General features: G+C 47.5%; 1 protein-coding gene across 2 annotated transcripts in view; it reads left to right on the top strand.

Annotated features, from left to right (window-relative positions):
- Positions 1–12,675, top strand: part of ADGRF5 (adhesion G protein-coupled receptor F5) — a 66,255-nt gene that overhangs the window by 18,003 nt on the left and 35,577 nt on the right. For both annotated transcript variants that reach the window (XM_067544910.1, XM_067544909.1), the window contains exons 2-3: positions 6,934–7,063; positions 9,997–10,060. In XM_067544910.1, coding sequence (XP_067401011.1) covers positions 6,959–7,063; positions 9,997–10,060 — 169 coding nt within the window. In that variant the 5' untranslated portion in view covers positions 6,934–6,958. The remainder of the gene's footprint in view (positions 1–6,933; positions 7,064–9,996; positions 10,061–12,675) is intronic.

Below are 12,675 nucleotides of genomic sequence, written 5' to 3' on the forward strand. Positions count from 1 at the left end.
TAGGCATGTGCTTATAGTTAGCATAAATTTCCCCAATATTTCATAGACCTCAAAAAGTTTGGGAGCCTGGAGTCATAGAATTTGCATGCACACTAGATAGTCTTTCACAAAGTACCACAAAGAGTGCAAATGTTACCAAAAGACGCGCATTTGTCTGGCCTGCAGCCGCTCTGTGTGGTGGGCCTGGCACCCTCCCAGCTACACTGAGTCAGTAGCGGGATGGGAGCGTTCCAAGCACTTTCCTGCCATTTCATGAAGTGGGACTTGTTCGTCAGTAGGGGACATTTCTTCCCTCAGAATCAGCCTTGAACTGAGATCCTGGCTTGGTGTGCGGGATGCTGCTTCCGATAGCAGCATCAGGGCACAGCATGAGGCACTAGGCTGTGCATGATTTCCATATGGTCTGGGGAGAGGATCCACTCAGGGCAACAGCCACTCACCATCCATAAGACAGAAAGGGAAGAGGATCCATATAGTTGGGCATCCCTGGCCTCACCTCTGTCCTACCAACGACACCCCACTGTGAGTTGTTCCAGTCGAGTTACTCTGGATTTACACCAATGTGACTGGCTCTCCCTAACTTCCCTCCAGTATCCACGTCCTCTGCTCCTGCTCTCACTCAGAGCTGCATCTCTAGCAGACATGCCATGACTTCTAGCCTATACATTGAGTCTCTTCTCCTTCAGGTCTGCTGTCTTCCTAGCGAAACAATTCTACTTCTCCAACTTACTCAGATCACATACCCTGCAGCCCCAGCTGCCTTTTTATCACCTTTGACCCACTCCTCAAACATTGTCTTCCTCCGGCCCCTACTTTCTTTCCACACAGGGTCTCACCAATTTCTCCCAAAATAGGACATGATCTACCCCTCCCCTCACTTGCCCGCCTTCCCCCTTCACCTCCTAGGACTCTCTCCTCCTTCATCCCTGTCACAGACGTTTCTCAGCTGCTTTCCTCCTGTGACCCATCCATGGGCCGTTGTGACCCCATCCCACCTCCTGTCCTCCCTCATGTCCACTCTCATCCCCTCCCATAGTCTCACTCTCCTCTGGCATTTCCCCTCACCATACAAACATGGTGTTGTCCTCCCTTCTTAAACAGACCACCCTTGACTGCCCTTACCTCTTCAACCACCTTCCCATCTCCCTTCTATCTCTAACCTCATTGACTGCACTATGCACAGCCACTGGCTGGAGATCCTCTCTTCCAGTTCCATCCTGGACCCTTTCTAATGCAGCTGCTGACCCTTGCACTCCATGAAAACTGCTCTCAATGAAGTCTCTGATGACCTCTTCCTGGCTAAATCTCAGAACTAGTTCTCCACCCACATTCACCTATCTGCCACCTTCAACCCAGTCAGCCAGGGGTCTTATTCTTGAAATCTTGTCCTCCTTTGGCTTTGTGGCTCTGTCTTCTCTTGGTCCTCTTCGTACATCTCTAATTGCTCCTTCAGCAAATCCTTCAGCGGATCCTCCTCATCCTCCCCTCCAGCTTTCTGAATGGATTCCTCAGCGGTCTGTCCTGGGTGCCTTCTCTTCTTCCTCTACACAACTCACAGAGCTACCTCTGTGCTCCAGACCTGCCTCCTTCTTGCAAACTAAAACCTCAGCCCATCTCTCTGACATCTCCTCGTGGATGTCAGCTCAAGCTCTACATGGCTAAAACAATGCTCTTAATCTTTCTCCCTAACCCTCCCTCCACCTCCTTTCTCAATCCCTGTGGACAACACCACTGTCCTGCCTGTCACTCAGGCCCGTAATCTGGGCATCATCTTCAGCTCAGCTCTCTGCCTCTGTCATGATACCCAGGCTACATCTAAAATCTCCTTTCTGCATTACATCACTAAGATACGGCCTTTCCTATCCATCCACACAGCGAAAACCCCCGTCTAGGCTCTCATCATCGCACACGTCAATTACAGCAGCATCCTTCTCTCTGGCCTTGACAATGCAGTCTTGCCCCACTCACATCCACTCAGAAGGCTGATGCAAGGATCATTTTCGGAACCAGCCACTTTGACCGTGTCTCCCCTCTCTTTGCATCCCTCCACCCACTTGGCCTTTTCTATTGCATCAAACGTGAGCTCCTTGACTTTGCTTTCATGGCCGCTTACAGTCTAGCCTGACCCTACCCGTCATCTGTCATTCGTGAAGGCAATCTTGGCTCCCACCGCCAATCGGCCCATGATGCCAATGTCCATTGCCCACTTTATTAAATGATCAAACAAGGGCCCCTCCCACTCAAGAGACATGCCCTGTAAACATCATACCGCATTATCCACCCTCAGATGCCTCCTCCAAAATCTCCTTTGCTGTGTTGCCTACACAAAACTTAACAACAGTTAGGCTGCTGGTGTGCAGAGACCACAACCTGTCAGGCTGAGCAGTATTATCTCATTGTTTCCTTGTATTCCCCCGTCAGGCTGTACCTATTTGTTGTCTCTTCTTTTCTTATACTTAGATTGTAAGCCCATTGGAGCAGAGACTGTCTTTTTGTTCTGTGTTTGTACAGCACCTCGCACAATGAGTCCGTGGTCCCTGACTGGGGTTCAAAGATTCCGCAGTAACAAATAATAAATAACAACAAAAGAGCAGAATCCGGCCCATTAGCTCCAAACTAGCCATTAACAGTTATTATTAGATTGATTCTCCTCTTTCTTACTCCAATGTAGAGCAGGAGTAACTCCATTGAAGTCAAGGGAGTTACTATAGATGTATACTGGTGTAAGCAAGAAAATAAGCTGCTCATTTCTTTCATAGAAAAACATTTTTCCCCCTATAAAATAGAGCCTTTAGAAGGAAAGAAACATTTGTGCCAAAAAAAAATGTGTCTATGTTTTCCAATTTTTTGATTAAATGAACCCAACTTACTTGCTGTTCGAAATCTGAAAAATTGTTGGGTTTTAATTTTTGTATCTTCATTTATAGAATCATAGAGTTGGAAGTGACCTCAGGAGGTCATCTAGTCCAACCCCCTGCTCAAAGCAGGACTAACCTCAGCTAAATAATCCCAGTGAGGGATTAAAAAGTCAAGCCACAGTTTAAAAACCTCTAAAAATGGAGATTCCACCACCTTCCTAGGTAAACAATGCCAGTGCTTCACCACCCTCCTAGTGAAAAACTTTTTCTTAATGTCCAACCTAGACCTACCCCACTGCAATTTGAGATCATTGCTCCTTGTTCTGTCATCTGCCACCATTGAGAACAGCCTAGCTCCATCCTCCCTGGAACCCCCTTTCAGGTAGTTAAAGGCTGCTATCAAATCCCCCTCGTTCTTCTCTTCTGCAGACTAAACAAGCCTAGTTCCCTCAGCCTCTCCTCATAAGTCTTGTGCTCCAGCCCCCTAATCATTTTTGTTGCCCTCTGCTGGACTCTCTCCAACTTGTCCACATCCTTTTTGTAGTGAGGGGCCCAAAACTGGACACAATACTCCAAATTTGGCCTCACCAATGCCGAATAGAGGGGAATAATCACTTCCTTCGATCTGAAGGCAATGCTCCTACTAATGCAGCCCAATATGCTATTAGCCTTCTTGGTAACCAGGGCACACTGCTGACTCATATCCAGCTTCTTATCCACTGTTACCCCCAGGTCCTTTTCTGCAGAACTGCTGCCCAGCTCGTTGGTCCCCAGTCTGTAGCAGTGCATGGGATTCTTCCGTCCTAAGTGGAGGACTCTGCACTTGTCCTTGTTGAACCGCATTCAGATTTCTTTTGGCCCAATCCTCCAATTTGTTTAGGTCCTTCTGTATCCTATCCCTACCTTCCAGGGTATCTACCACTCCCCCTAGCTTAGTGTCATTCGCAAACTTGCTGAGGGTGCAATCTACCCCATCTTCCAGATCATTAATGAAGATGTTGAACAAAACCGGCCCCAGGACCAATCCCTGGGGCACTCTGCTTGTGACCGGCTGCCAGCTAGACGTGGAGCCATTGATCACTACTCGTTGAGCCCTATGCTCTAGCCAGTTCTCTATTCATTTACAGTCCATTTATAGTCCATTCATCCAACCCATACTTCATTTACAACCTGTCCCTCTTTAATTTTTTTTTAGAATGGGAGAGAGAGAAAAAAAGACCCCAAGCCCACAAATTGAATTTTTTCGTTTTCAAAAAACAAAACAAAAATAGCTTTCCATTTTGTTGAAGAATCAGCAAATGCTTGGAAAAAAACTTCAAATGATACAAAAATATTTTCATTTCCTTCAGGTTTTTTTTTTTTTTTTGAGGGGGGGGGCTGGAAAATATTGTTTTTCTTGGTCTAGCTTTAGCTGTGAGCTTTCAAAATGAGCATCTCTTCCACAGTTATGGAGTTGCTGCATAGTAAACATTGGCAGACCAAAGGTGAGGTACACGGGGTAGCTGAGGCATGGCAGGAAGCATAGGAGACTATGGGTTGCATGAAGGCTGGGTGTAAGGAATGAAAGGACGCCTGGCGTGGGGCAAGGAGGGCTTCATACTTTTATTCATGTTTAAAGATTCCAAATTTTCTAAATATAAAGCTTTTAATCTCTTATATTTTTTCCTTGTGGATAAAAGCCCCCCTCCCTGCCCCAGTCCCCAGCACTGAGCTGAACCCTAGATCCAGATACCCTCCGACGTTAGGAAACTTCGGAACAGTAGAGTTAATGCAATGAGAGAGAATTGAGCTGAATACCTTTGTGTTCTACAGCTATGGCAGGGAGTGTCAGCTTGTTTTGCTCACTAACACGTTTGTTTCCTTCGTAAAAGCTTTTCTAGATGCCAGGGCCAGTATAGGGTCTAGTGCATTGAAGAGATATCTTTTCTTGTAGCCCTTAACGATACACCGGACCATTTACCAGTTTAATGGTACCATCCAGGTTACTGTTAAAACACCAGCCTGTCAATGTGGAGGATCAAAAAAATAAGTGTCTTGGTGCAAAGAATTTGTCTGCCTCGATGTTTGTACAGCACCTCACACAATGGAGTCTTGAGGATAATTGGAGTCTTTGGACATTATTGTGATAATAACAATAATCATTTAGATGATCACTTAGCTCACCTGCCAGCAGCCCACGGGAATATGTTATGCTTGGGTCACAGTAGCGGCGTATTTTTTTTTTTTTTTTGCTTAACAACTAGACTACCTTTAAGCCTTCATTGTTGTGTTTGCTCTCTAACGATAATGATCGGTGGGCTGGGGAGGAGAGTGCCACGCTGAATCAAGTGCAGCTAGGGTTTATCACCAAAAGTAGGGGCAATCTGCTGGAGGTAGCTCTATGGAGGGCAGAGGAGAAATTTTTCTTTGTAGCGATATGTCTGAAGGACAAAGGTTTCTAACCATCAGTGGAGTGAAGTTTTGGAACAGCCTTCCATGGGGTGGGGCAGGGGGCGGGGGGCAAAAAATCCTAAGTTGTTTCAACACTGAGCTTGACAAGGGTATGGAGGGGGATGTATGAGGATGACGCTGCCTACACTAGCATGTGGCCCATCCATGACTGCGAGCAGCAAATATCTCCAACGGCTGGAGATGAGACACTAGATGTGGAGGGCTCTGAGTTACTACAGTGAATGCTTTCCCAGGTGTCTGGATGGTGGATCTTGCCCACATGCTCAGAGTCTAACTGAGCGCCATATTTGGGGACAGGAAGGAATTTTCCCCCAGGTGAGATTGGCAGAGAGCCTGGGTTGTTTTGGTTTTTTTCTTGGGTTTTTTTTTTTTTGCCTTCCTCTGCAGCTTGGGGCATGTCTCACTTGCTGGTTTAAACTTGAGAAAATGGTGGATTCTTTGTAACTTGACGTCTTTAAATCATGATTTTAGGACTTCAGTAACTCAGCCAGAGGTTAGGGTCTATTACAGGTGTGGGTGGGTGAGGTTCTGTGGCCTGCGTTGTGCAGGAGGTCAGACTAAGTGATCACGATGGTCCCTTCTGGCCTTAAAGACTATGAGTCTAATTGACATTTTTACTGTTAGTGGAGTATGTTTTGTTCCTGCCCATCACAGTGCCATCCTTCGCTATTTCACAAATGTGTATCACTGTGGATTGCTCCTCCAGGGAAGCTGGATCATTTCCTTCTTGTCTAGTAAGAAGATCCAGAAAGATACAGCATTTAAAGTGGTCCACTGGCCTGACGTTCGTCCTTTACACAGGGGTGTAAACACCAGCTTGACCTGATGCATGCTGTTCTGGAGGCCCTTTTGAAAGTCTTCACTGTTCCTGAAAACTATTGTTATTATTGGAGTAATACCTAGAGGCTCCATTGTGCTAGGTGCTGTACACACACATAGTGAGAATTTACAGCCTAAATAAACAAGGCAAAGAATGGGAGCTGAAACAGAAGCAAAAAAAGAGGGGATGTGACTCAGACAAGGTTGTACAGTAGCATCAGGAATAGAACGCAGGGGTCCTGAGTCCCGCTCAAGTCCCCTAGCCACAAGATAGTGGCTGCTATGCTGACCATGAAAAAAGCACTTACAGCACATTGCTGGAAAAAACCAGAAGCTCTCTCTTGTGCTGGAATTGTAACCTCTTTGGGGCAGGGACCATTTTTTCTTTATCTATGTGTACAGCACCTGGCACCATGGGGCATCAATCCCTGAATGATGCCTCTAGGTGCTACCCCAGTACAAATAATAACAATGAAAAGAATCACTTTCTCTCACTTGGCAGAGCTCGCAGACCTGGCACATTTTAGGGAGAAGTACTACAAGCAAGAAAAAAAACCAGAGAGCTTTTTAGAGCCAGGATATTCTGGGAAGCAGAGTTGAATGGCAAAGTCATGTCATAGGAGAGAAAAAGGAAGTACATTACATAAATACATTATTTCCCCCCTCATCTGTGACCTGTTGCTCATCTAACACTACTGTGACCATAATTTGACTGAAAATACTGCTTTCAATAGAGTTTATTAATGATTTTCACTATATAAATCAACAGAATGATTCCTAGCTTTTTGCTGTATTTTTCATTCAGGTTCTGCAATAAAACACTGGATAAAATGCCATCCCTGGGCATTATGGCCATCTGCTTCCTATCTCTAATCGTCACTACATCTTCCCATGCTTTGCTGGACTTCAATTTTGACCCATTCATCCATTATTCAGTGAGTAACCTTCAACCTTTATGGTGGTTTTCGGTTGGTGTATAACAATACCTAAATCTTATATAGCACTTTTCCTTCCATCAGTCTCAAAGGAGGTCAGTGTAGTTCTCTCCATTTTACAGATGGAAAAACTGAGGAACAGGGAAATGAAGTGACTTGCCCAAGCTCAGCCCACAAAGCCAGTAGAGCCAGGATCTGAACATATGTCTCCTGAGTTCCAGTGCAGTGCCCTATTCACTGGGTCAAACAAGAACATCTTGAGGAGCTGCCGGATTTTGCAATGTAGCCATCCTTTATTAATGCATAGACAGCTAAATAACGTGCTCCACAACCTGCAAAAATAACCCACAGCAGTCACTCAGTGCAGCCCTAGATCAATGTATTCAGTGTAAACTGAGCAAGAGGTTGCATTTCCTGCCATCTTACTGTGTTAGGCTATAGGCCATTTAGACAGCTTGATTTAAATGCTCGCCCCATGAGCTACACTTGGGTGGGAATTATGGCGATATTTTTGTGGACAGAAATCCGGCTCCCTGTACCTTGAAAGCAGGAGCTGGGGCGATCTATGGACAAAAGCATCAGCTGCTATGATAATGGGCTTCTGTGCAAAACAGTGAGCTGGGACTCAGATCTGGGTTCGATTTTCACTTCTCCCATCGTCTTCCTGTGCAAAATATCATTTCTCTGTGCTTCATTTCCCCACCTGTCAAATAAGGATAATATTTATTATGGCAGCATCTACTGCCCCTCATTGTGCTAGGTGCTGGACATACACATGGTACCAGGCAGTCCCTGCCCTAAAAAGCTAACAATCTAAATAGATGAGAAAAAGGGTGAGAGGAGACACAGCGAAGTGAAATGACCAGTCCCAAGTTCCACAACTGGTCAGTGAAGGAGAAGGACTATAAACCATGTCTGCCAACTCCCAGGCCAGCATGCTAATTATTAGACCACATAATACTTCCTTTGTCTGCGTCTGTAAGCTCTTCAAGGCAGATGCCGCCTCTTACTCTGTGTGTGTGTATCTACAAGGCCTAAAACAAAGGGGTCCTAATCTCCACTGGGGCCTCAATGTACAACTGCTATAGAAATAAAGAAGAAGAAGAAGAAGAAGAAGACAGGCCACAGAGAGAAGTGGTTCTGGACTGGTGTGACCCCTCTGTAGAGTTCTTGGCCAATAGACATCCCTGCACACAACCTTCAGCACAAATTCTTGTGCGGATCCCCATCATGGAGCATGATTCAGCACTGCACACAGGGTGCAGAAGCCCCTGGTGTTGGCTCTTCCCTTCCAGATCTCCTATGTGCAGTAGGAACCTGACATTCACTCTGTATTTCAGAGCTTGTATGCCCATTGAAAGGATTTGTTCTTCATTGGAGCAGTTTTAAAATAATGCACAGAGAGAGAGAGAGAGACCTCTCCACCCGCTTTGCACCACTGAGATGGACTTTGCACCAGTACTGAATGGGATGGAGCAGAGGGGAACCTAGAGGACAAGACAGAAGCGAGGCCAGTGGCTGGCACCAGTGTTTGTGACTCTCCGCACAGCGGGGTTCCCATAGGCTGAATAGTAGCTGTTGGTGGGCTAGGTTGGGGCATCGATTCTCTCCCCCCTGATCCCTACATAGCTTCCCACACTAAACATGTTTACTTGGCCTTCATGTGATGAGGAGCGATTTTCACTCGTTCAGTCCCAGCTGCTCTATGAGTTAATAGGTTGTTCAAGACCAGGAGCTAAAAGCGTCAGCTCGCTGGTTCCACCAGCACCTCACTTCCTACAGCTGATAACTAACAGGGAGAAAGTATCTTTTTGTTTTGTTTTTCCAAGCTGTCCCTCAACCAGCTATTTAACCACAGGGCTTTTGATGGAGAGTGTGTATTGAGTGGAAATATCTGATATCTTATGTTCATGGAGTAGACACAGAGAAGATAGATAAGAACCACAAAGTGCTCATTCAGCAAGGTTGCAACGTAACAGTGCTTTATTTCATAGCATTCAGCACCCTAACACAAGAACTCCCAAAGCAGAGAGCGACAAAGCCATCTGCTCCCTAAAACAGAGATACCCAACACACCCCATCTTACTCTCCGCTGGCTTTCTGCAGAGGATGTAGATCACACGCTTTACTAAGCTGCAAGTAGAACCAGGCAACCCCTTAGGATTTAATGTAATAGCTTGTAATTTGTACACAATTTTCACAATACACCACACCTTATATTTATATATCATCTTTCATCCAGAGGGATCCCAAAATGCTTCGCAAACAAGACATTTCACCAATTCCTAAACCACAGCCACCTCTGGGATGCAACGTGGCAGTGGTTTAACAGTGCACAGCAACACCACAATAGTTTAGGAGAGGACCTTAAGACTTCTTTCTCCAGCTTGAAACTGAGGGAGGAAGTGGACTTTAGTTAACTGCAACTGGTCAAACTGAAATTTGGCCTGGAGAAAGGCTCACATCCCTATTTGTGCAGAAAAATATGCCTTGGGATCTTTACAATCAGCATTAAAGTAATCTGAGGAGGAACTGGTCTAATCACACGCCAGATGGTTCCTTTGTGTTACGAGGTGTCTTAAAGGTTGCCAAGCTATTCACCAGCTCTGTAAATAAACGTTTTAGTTACGTTCCTGAAACTGGCAAAGATGCAAACTCCCTGCCTGTGGCTCCACTTGTTTTTTTCACCCATCACTCAGAATGGTGCCAATGCATTTTAGGGTCTGCTATAAAAATAACACATGCTGTACTGTACTTGGCAGCCCCCTCTATGAACTCGGCTGCTTTGGATCTCCTGTGCCATCACACCCCTGGCTAATGTATGCTAGTGGTGGCCTGTGAAATACATGTCTGATCTGCTACCTAAAGTGAAGCAGCTGAAGTGTAATGAAGAAAAGAAAAGAAAAGCTCATACAACTGCTTTCTTCTTTCAGCCTGACAGGGGAAATGGCACAGAAGAGAACATCCCAACAGAGCTGCACAGGCAGAAGCGACAGGGTATGTAAACACCAGCGTCACAACAGCTCACGTGGGACTTCGTTCCTAGACATTGCCACTCGCTGTGATCCCGCATGTGAATCACTGTGGTGCAGACGTTTGGCCAATCACAGATGAAAGTGTCTGAACATATTTTACTGTGTAGCTCTTCCCCCCAAAAGTGATTTATGCCTCCTCCCTTTTTTGTCCTTGGTCACGTGGGCTACACTGCACACTAAGCCTGGGCTCTGAATTGGGTATAAGCCCAAGCCCCCGATCTGTCCACACACAAATCGATCTGCCTTGGGTCAGGAAACGCTCAGGACCCAGGTCCCAGGACCCTGCTAGGGCTGCGTGTCAGAGCCTGAGTCTCGCGGTGACTCGGATCCAAGCTCTGTCCTTTTGCAGTGTGGATGTAGGTCAAGCCGCAGACCTGAGGCAGAAGGTCTCTGGGGATGCTGGCGCGGCTGTGAGACCCAGGGCCAGCAATTGTAAACCCAGGTTTATAAGGCAGTGTGGACACTCAAGCACAAGCTTGGAAACACTGAATACACAAGCCCAGGTCCCAGAGATCCATGGTGCCTGCTATCAGCAATATTTGGAGGGGCTTTTCCCCTTTCCTCATGGGGGCCAAGTCCTGCGCTCTTTTTCTTCACACCTCCACGGAGCGTGACTCCTCACTGTGCTGGGTACAGGGGTGCAGTCCCTTGAAAAATCAATGATAATACTACTAGCCAGCAGGGAGGGCAAAGCCCCACACACAAGGGACGATAAAGTAAAAAGAACAACCCCAGCAGAGAACGGCCACACCAAAAGTAACAGTATAACAGAGGGGGACCAGGACCTGGGGAAGGAAAGGGTTACGGTTCACTAATAAGTAATAGACATTTATTAATAGGCCAGTCGCCCCCTGCCAGTGTAACAACAACAGGCCCCGCTCATCGGATCAAACCTGGGATCTTTGAAGCTTAGCATAAGAGCCCCGAATGCATGTGCTAAAAGCCACCTGGCCCTTGGCTAAGGCTGCAGCAGACTCATCAATCTCTAGCCGGGCTAGGAGCCACTAGAGCGGGACAGAGAGCCACACCAAGCAGGCCTGGGTCACACCCACACTCACAAATGCCTGCAGACCTAGGGTGACCAGAGTGTGAAAAATCGGGACCGGATAGGGGGTAATAGGCACCTGTCTAAGACAAAGCCCCACATATCGGGACTGTCCCTATAAAATCCGGCCGTCTGGTCACCCTATCCATATGCCACCTTTCTCCCTGGCACCTGCTCGAGGCAGATGGTACAACCAAGGCTGTGTCCTGAGATGGAGTGTTGCACTGCAGTGCTGACGGCCAGCTTCAACACCTGACTTTATCCCGCCCCCCGCCAGTGGGGCAGTGTGCTCTCCTGACTCCAACTGGCCTTGCTGGTTTCCTAGGTCTAGAGTTCACCTGGGGTCTCAGCTGGCTCTCCATAGCTGATATCTCTCTCTCTCTCTCTCTCTCTGGCTGCTGCAGTACTGGAGCCATCTGATTCTCACAGCCAGAGTCTCAGAGCCGTGCAAACCCCCTCGGGGAAACTAACAGGAACTCCCTGAGCTGTGTTGCCCATTTCCCAGCTTCCAAACATAGACTCTTTTCTTCTGGAAAATCAGCTGCCCCAGTTAAGTTGCTGGAGGCTATGCAGCCCTGGCTTGGCAGAGTCCTGTGGACTGCTCATCCATGGCCCCAGCAGGGTTTCTAATTTCTTCTGTCCCTGCCCGACTCCAAGCACGCTGGGAATGGGCTCCGGGGGCTTTGGCAGCCATCTCAGTTGCAATCCTTTTGGGAGTGTCCCTAGTGGCTCAATCCAGACTTCTAGGAGCTGGCAAACCCCAAGTGGGATTTACAGTTGTAACCCTTCTGCCAGGTGGAGTTGGCAGGAACAAGGGCCAGGTTCACTAGCTAGGGATTCCTCTTAACACTGCAATACAGAACCGGCTGAAGCCACCCCCCTGCCCTCCCCAGTAATCTGGGAAAAGCTACCACTGCCCCTGGACTCCTCTAAGAGGCAATACTTCCCCTCTCATGAGCACTAAGTCTGTGTATAACAAAAGAGCACTTTTCTTGAAAGGGAAAGGGAACCAAGCATTCATTTGGGACAACACCACAGCCACCCGCGTGACCATAAACAAGCCTGACCCCACAGTGCATTGGGCAGTGTCCTTTGCCTCAGTTTCCTACCTTGTGCTGGAAAGTCCGATGAACAAATCTCCCTTTAATCCATCATTCCCCTCTCCCATCACTGCACCGCGCTCACAGCTGGCCATCCTTGCTTAGCGAAGACCCAGAGTCGGAGGTGTGTTCACAGGGCTTCACCTTCCACCTCTGTGTGGGGCATCAAGCAATGCCTCTGCTGCTGCCTTTGCACCTGGCTCACAGATGCTGTTGTGTCTCCACCACTGCTGTCTGCTGCCGCCACCGACCACTAGCTCTCTGCTGCTGCTTCTCCCCTGCTGCTGCTTCTGTGCCACCGCTGGCTACTGTGTCTCGGCCACCGCTCTTCGCTGCCGCTTGCTGCTCCCGCAACATCACGTTCTGAGGTTCCACCACTGAGCCCAGCTCTCAGGGATTTCAGCTCTCACAGCCACTGCAGTCTCCACGTTG

Source organism: Emydura macquarii, unplaced genomic scaffold, assembly GCF_026122565.2.
Source record: "Emydura macquarii macquarii isolate MOO-44397 ecotype Brisbane River unplaced genomic scaffold, CSIRO-AGI_Emac_v2 contig_1039, whole genome shotgun sequence".
Lineage (NCBI taxonomy): Eukaryota > Metazoa > Chordata > Testudines > Chelidae > Emydura > Emydura macquarii.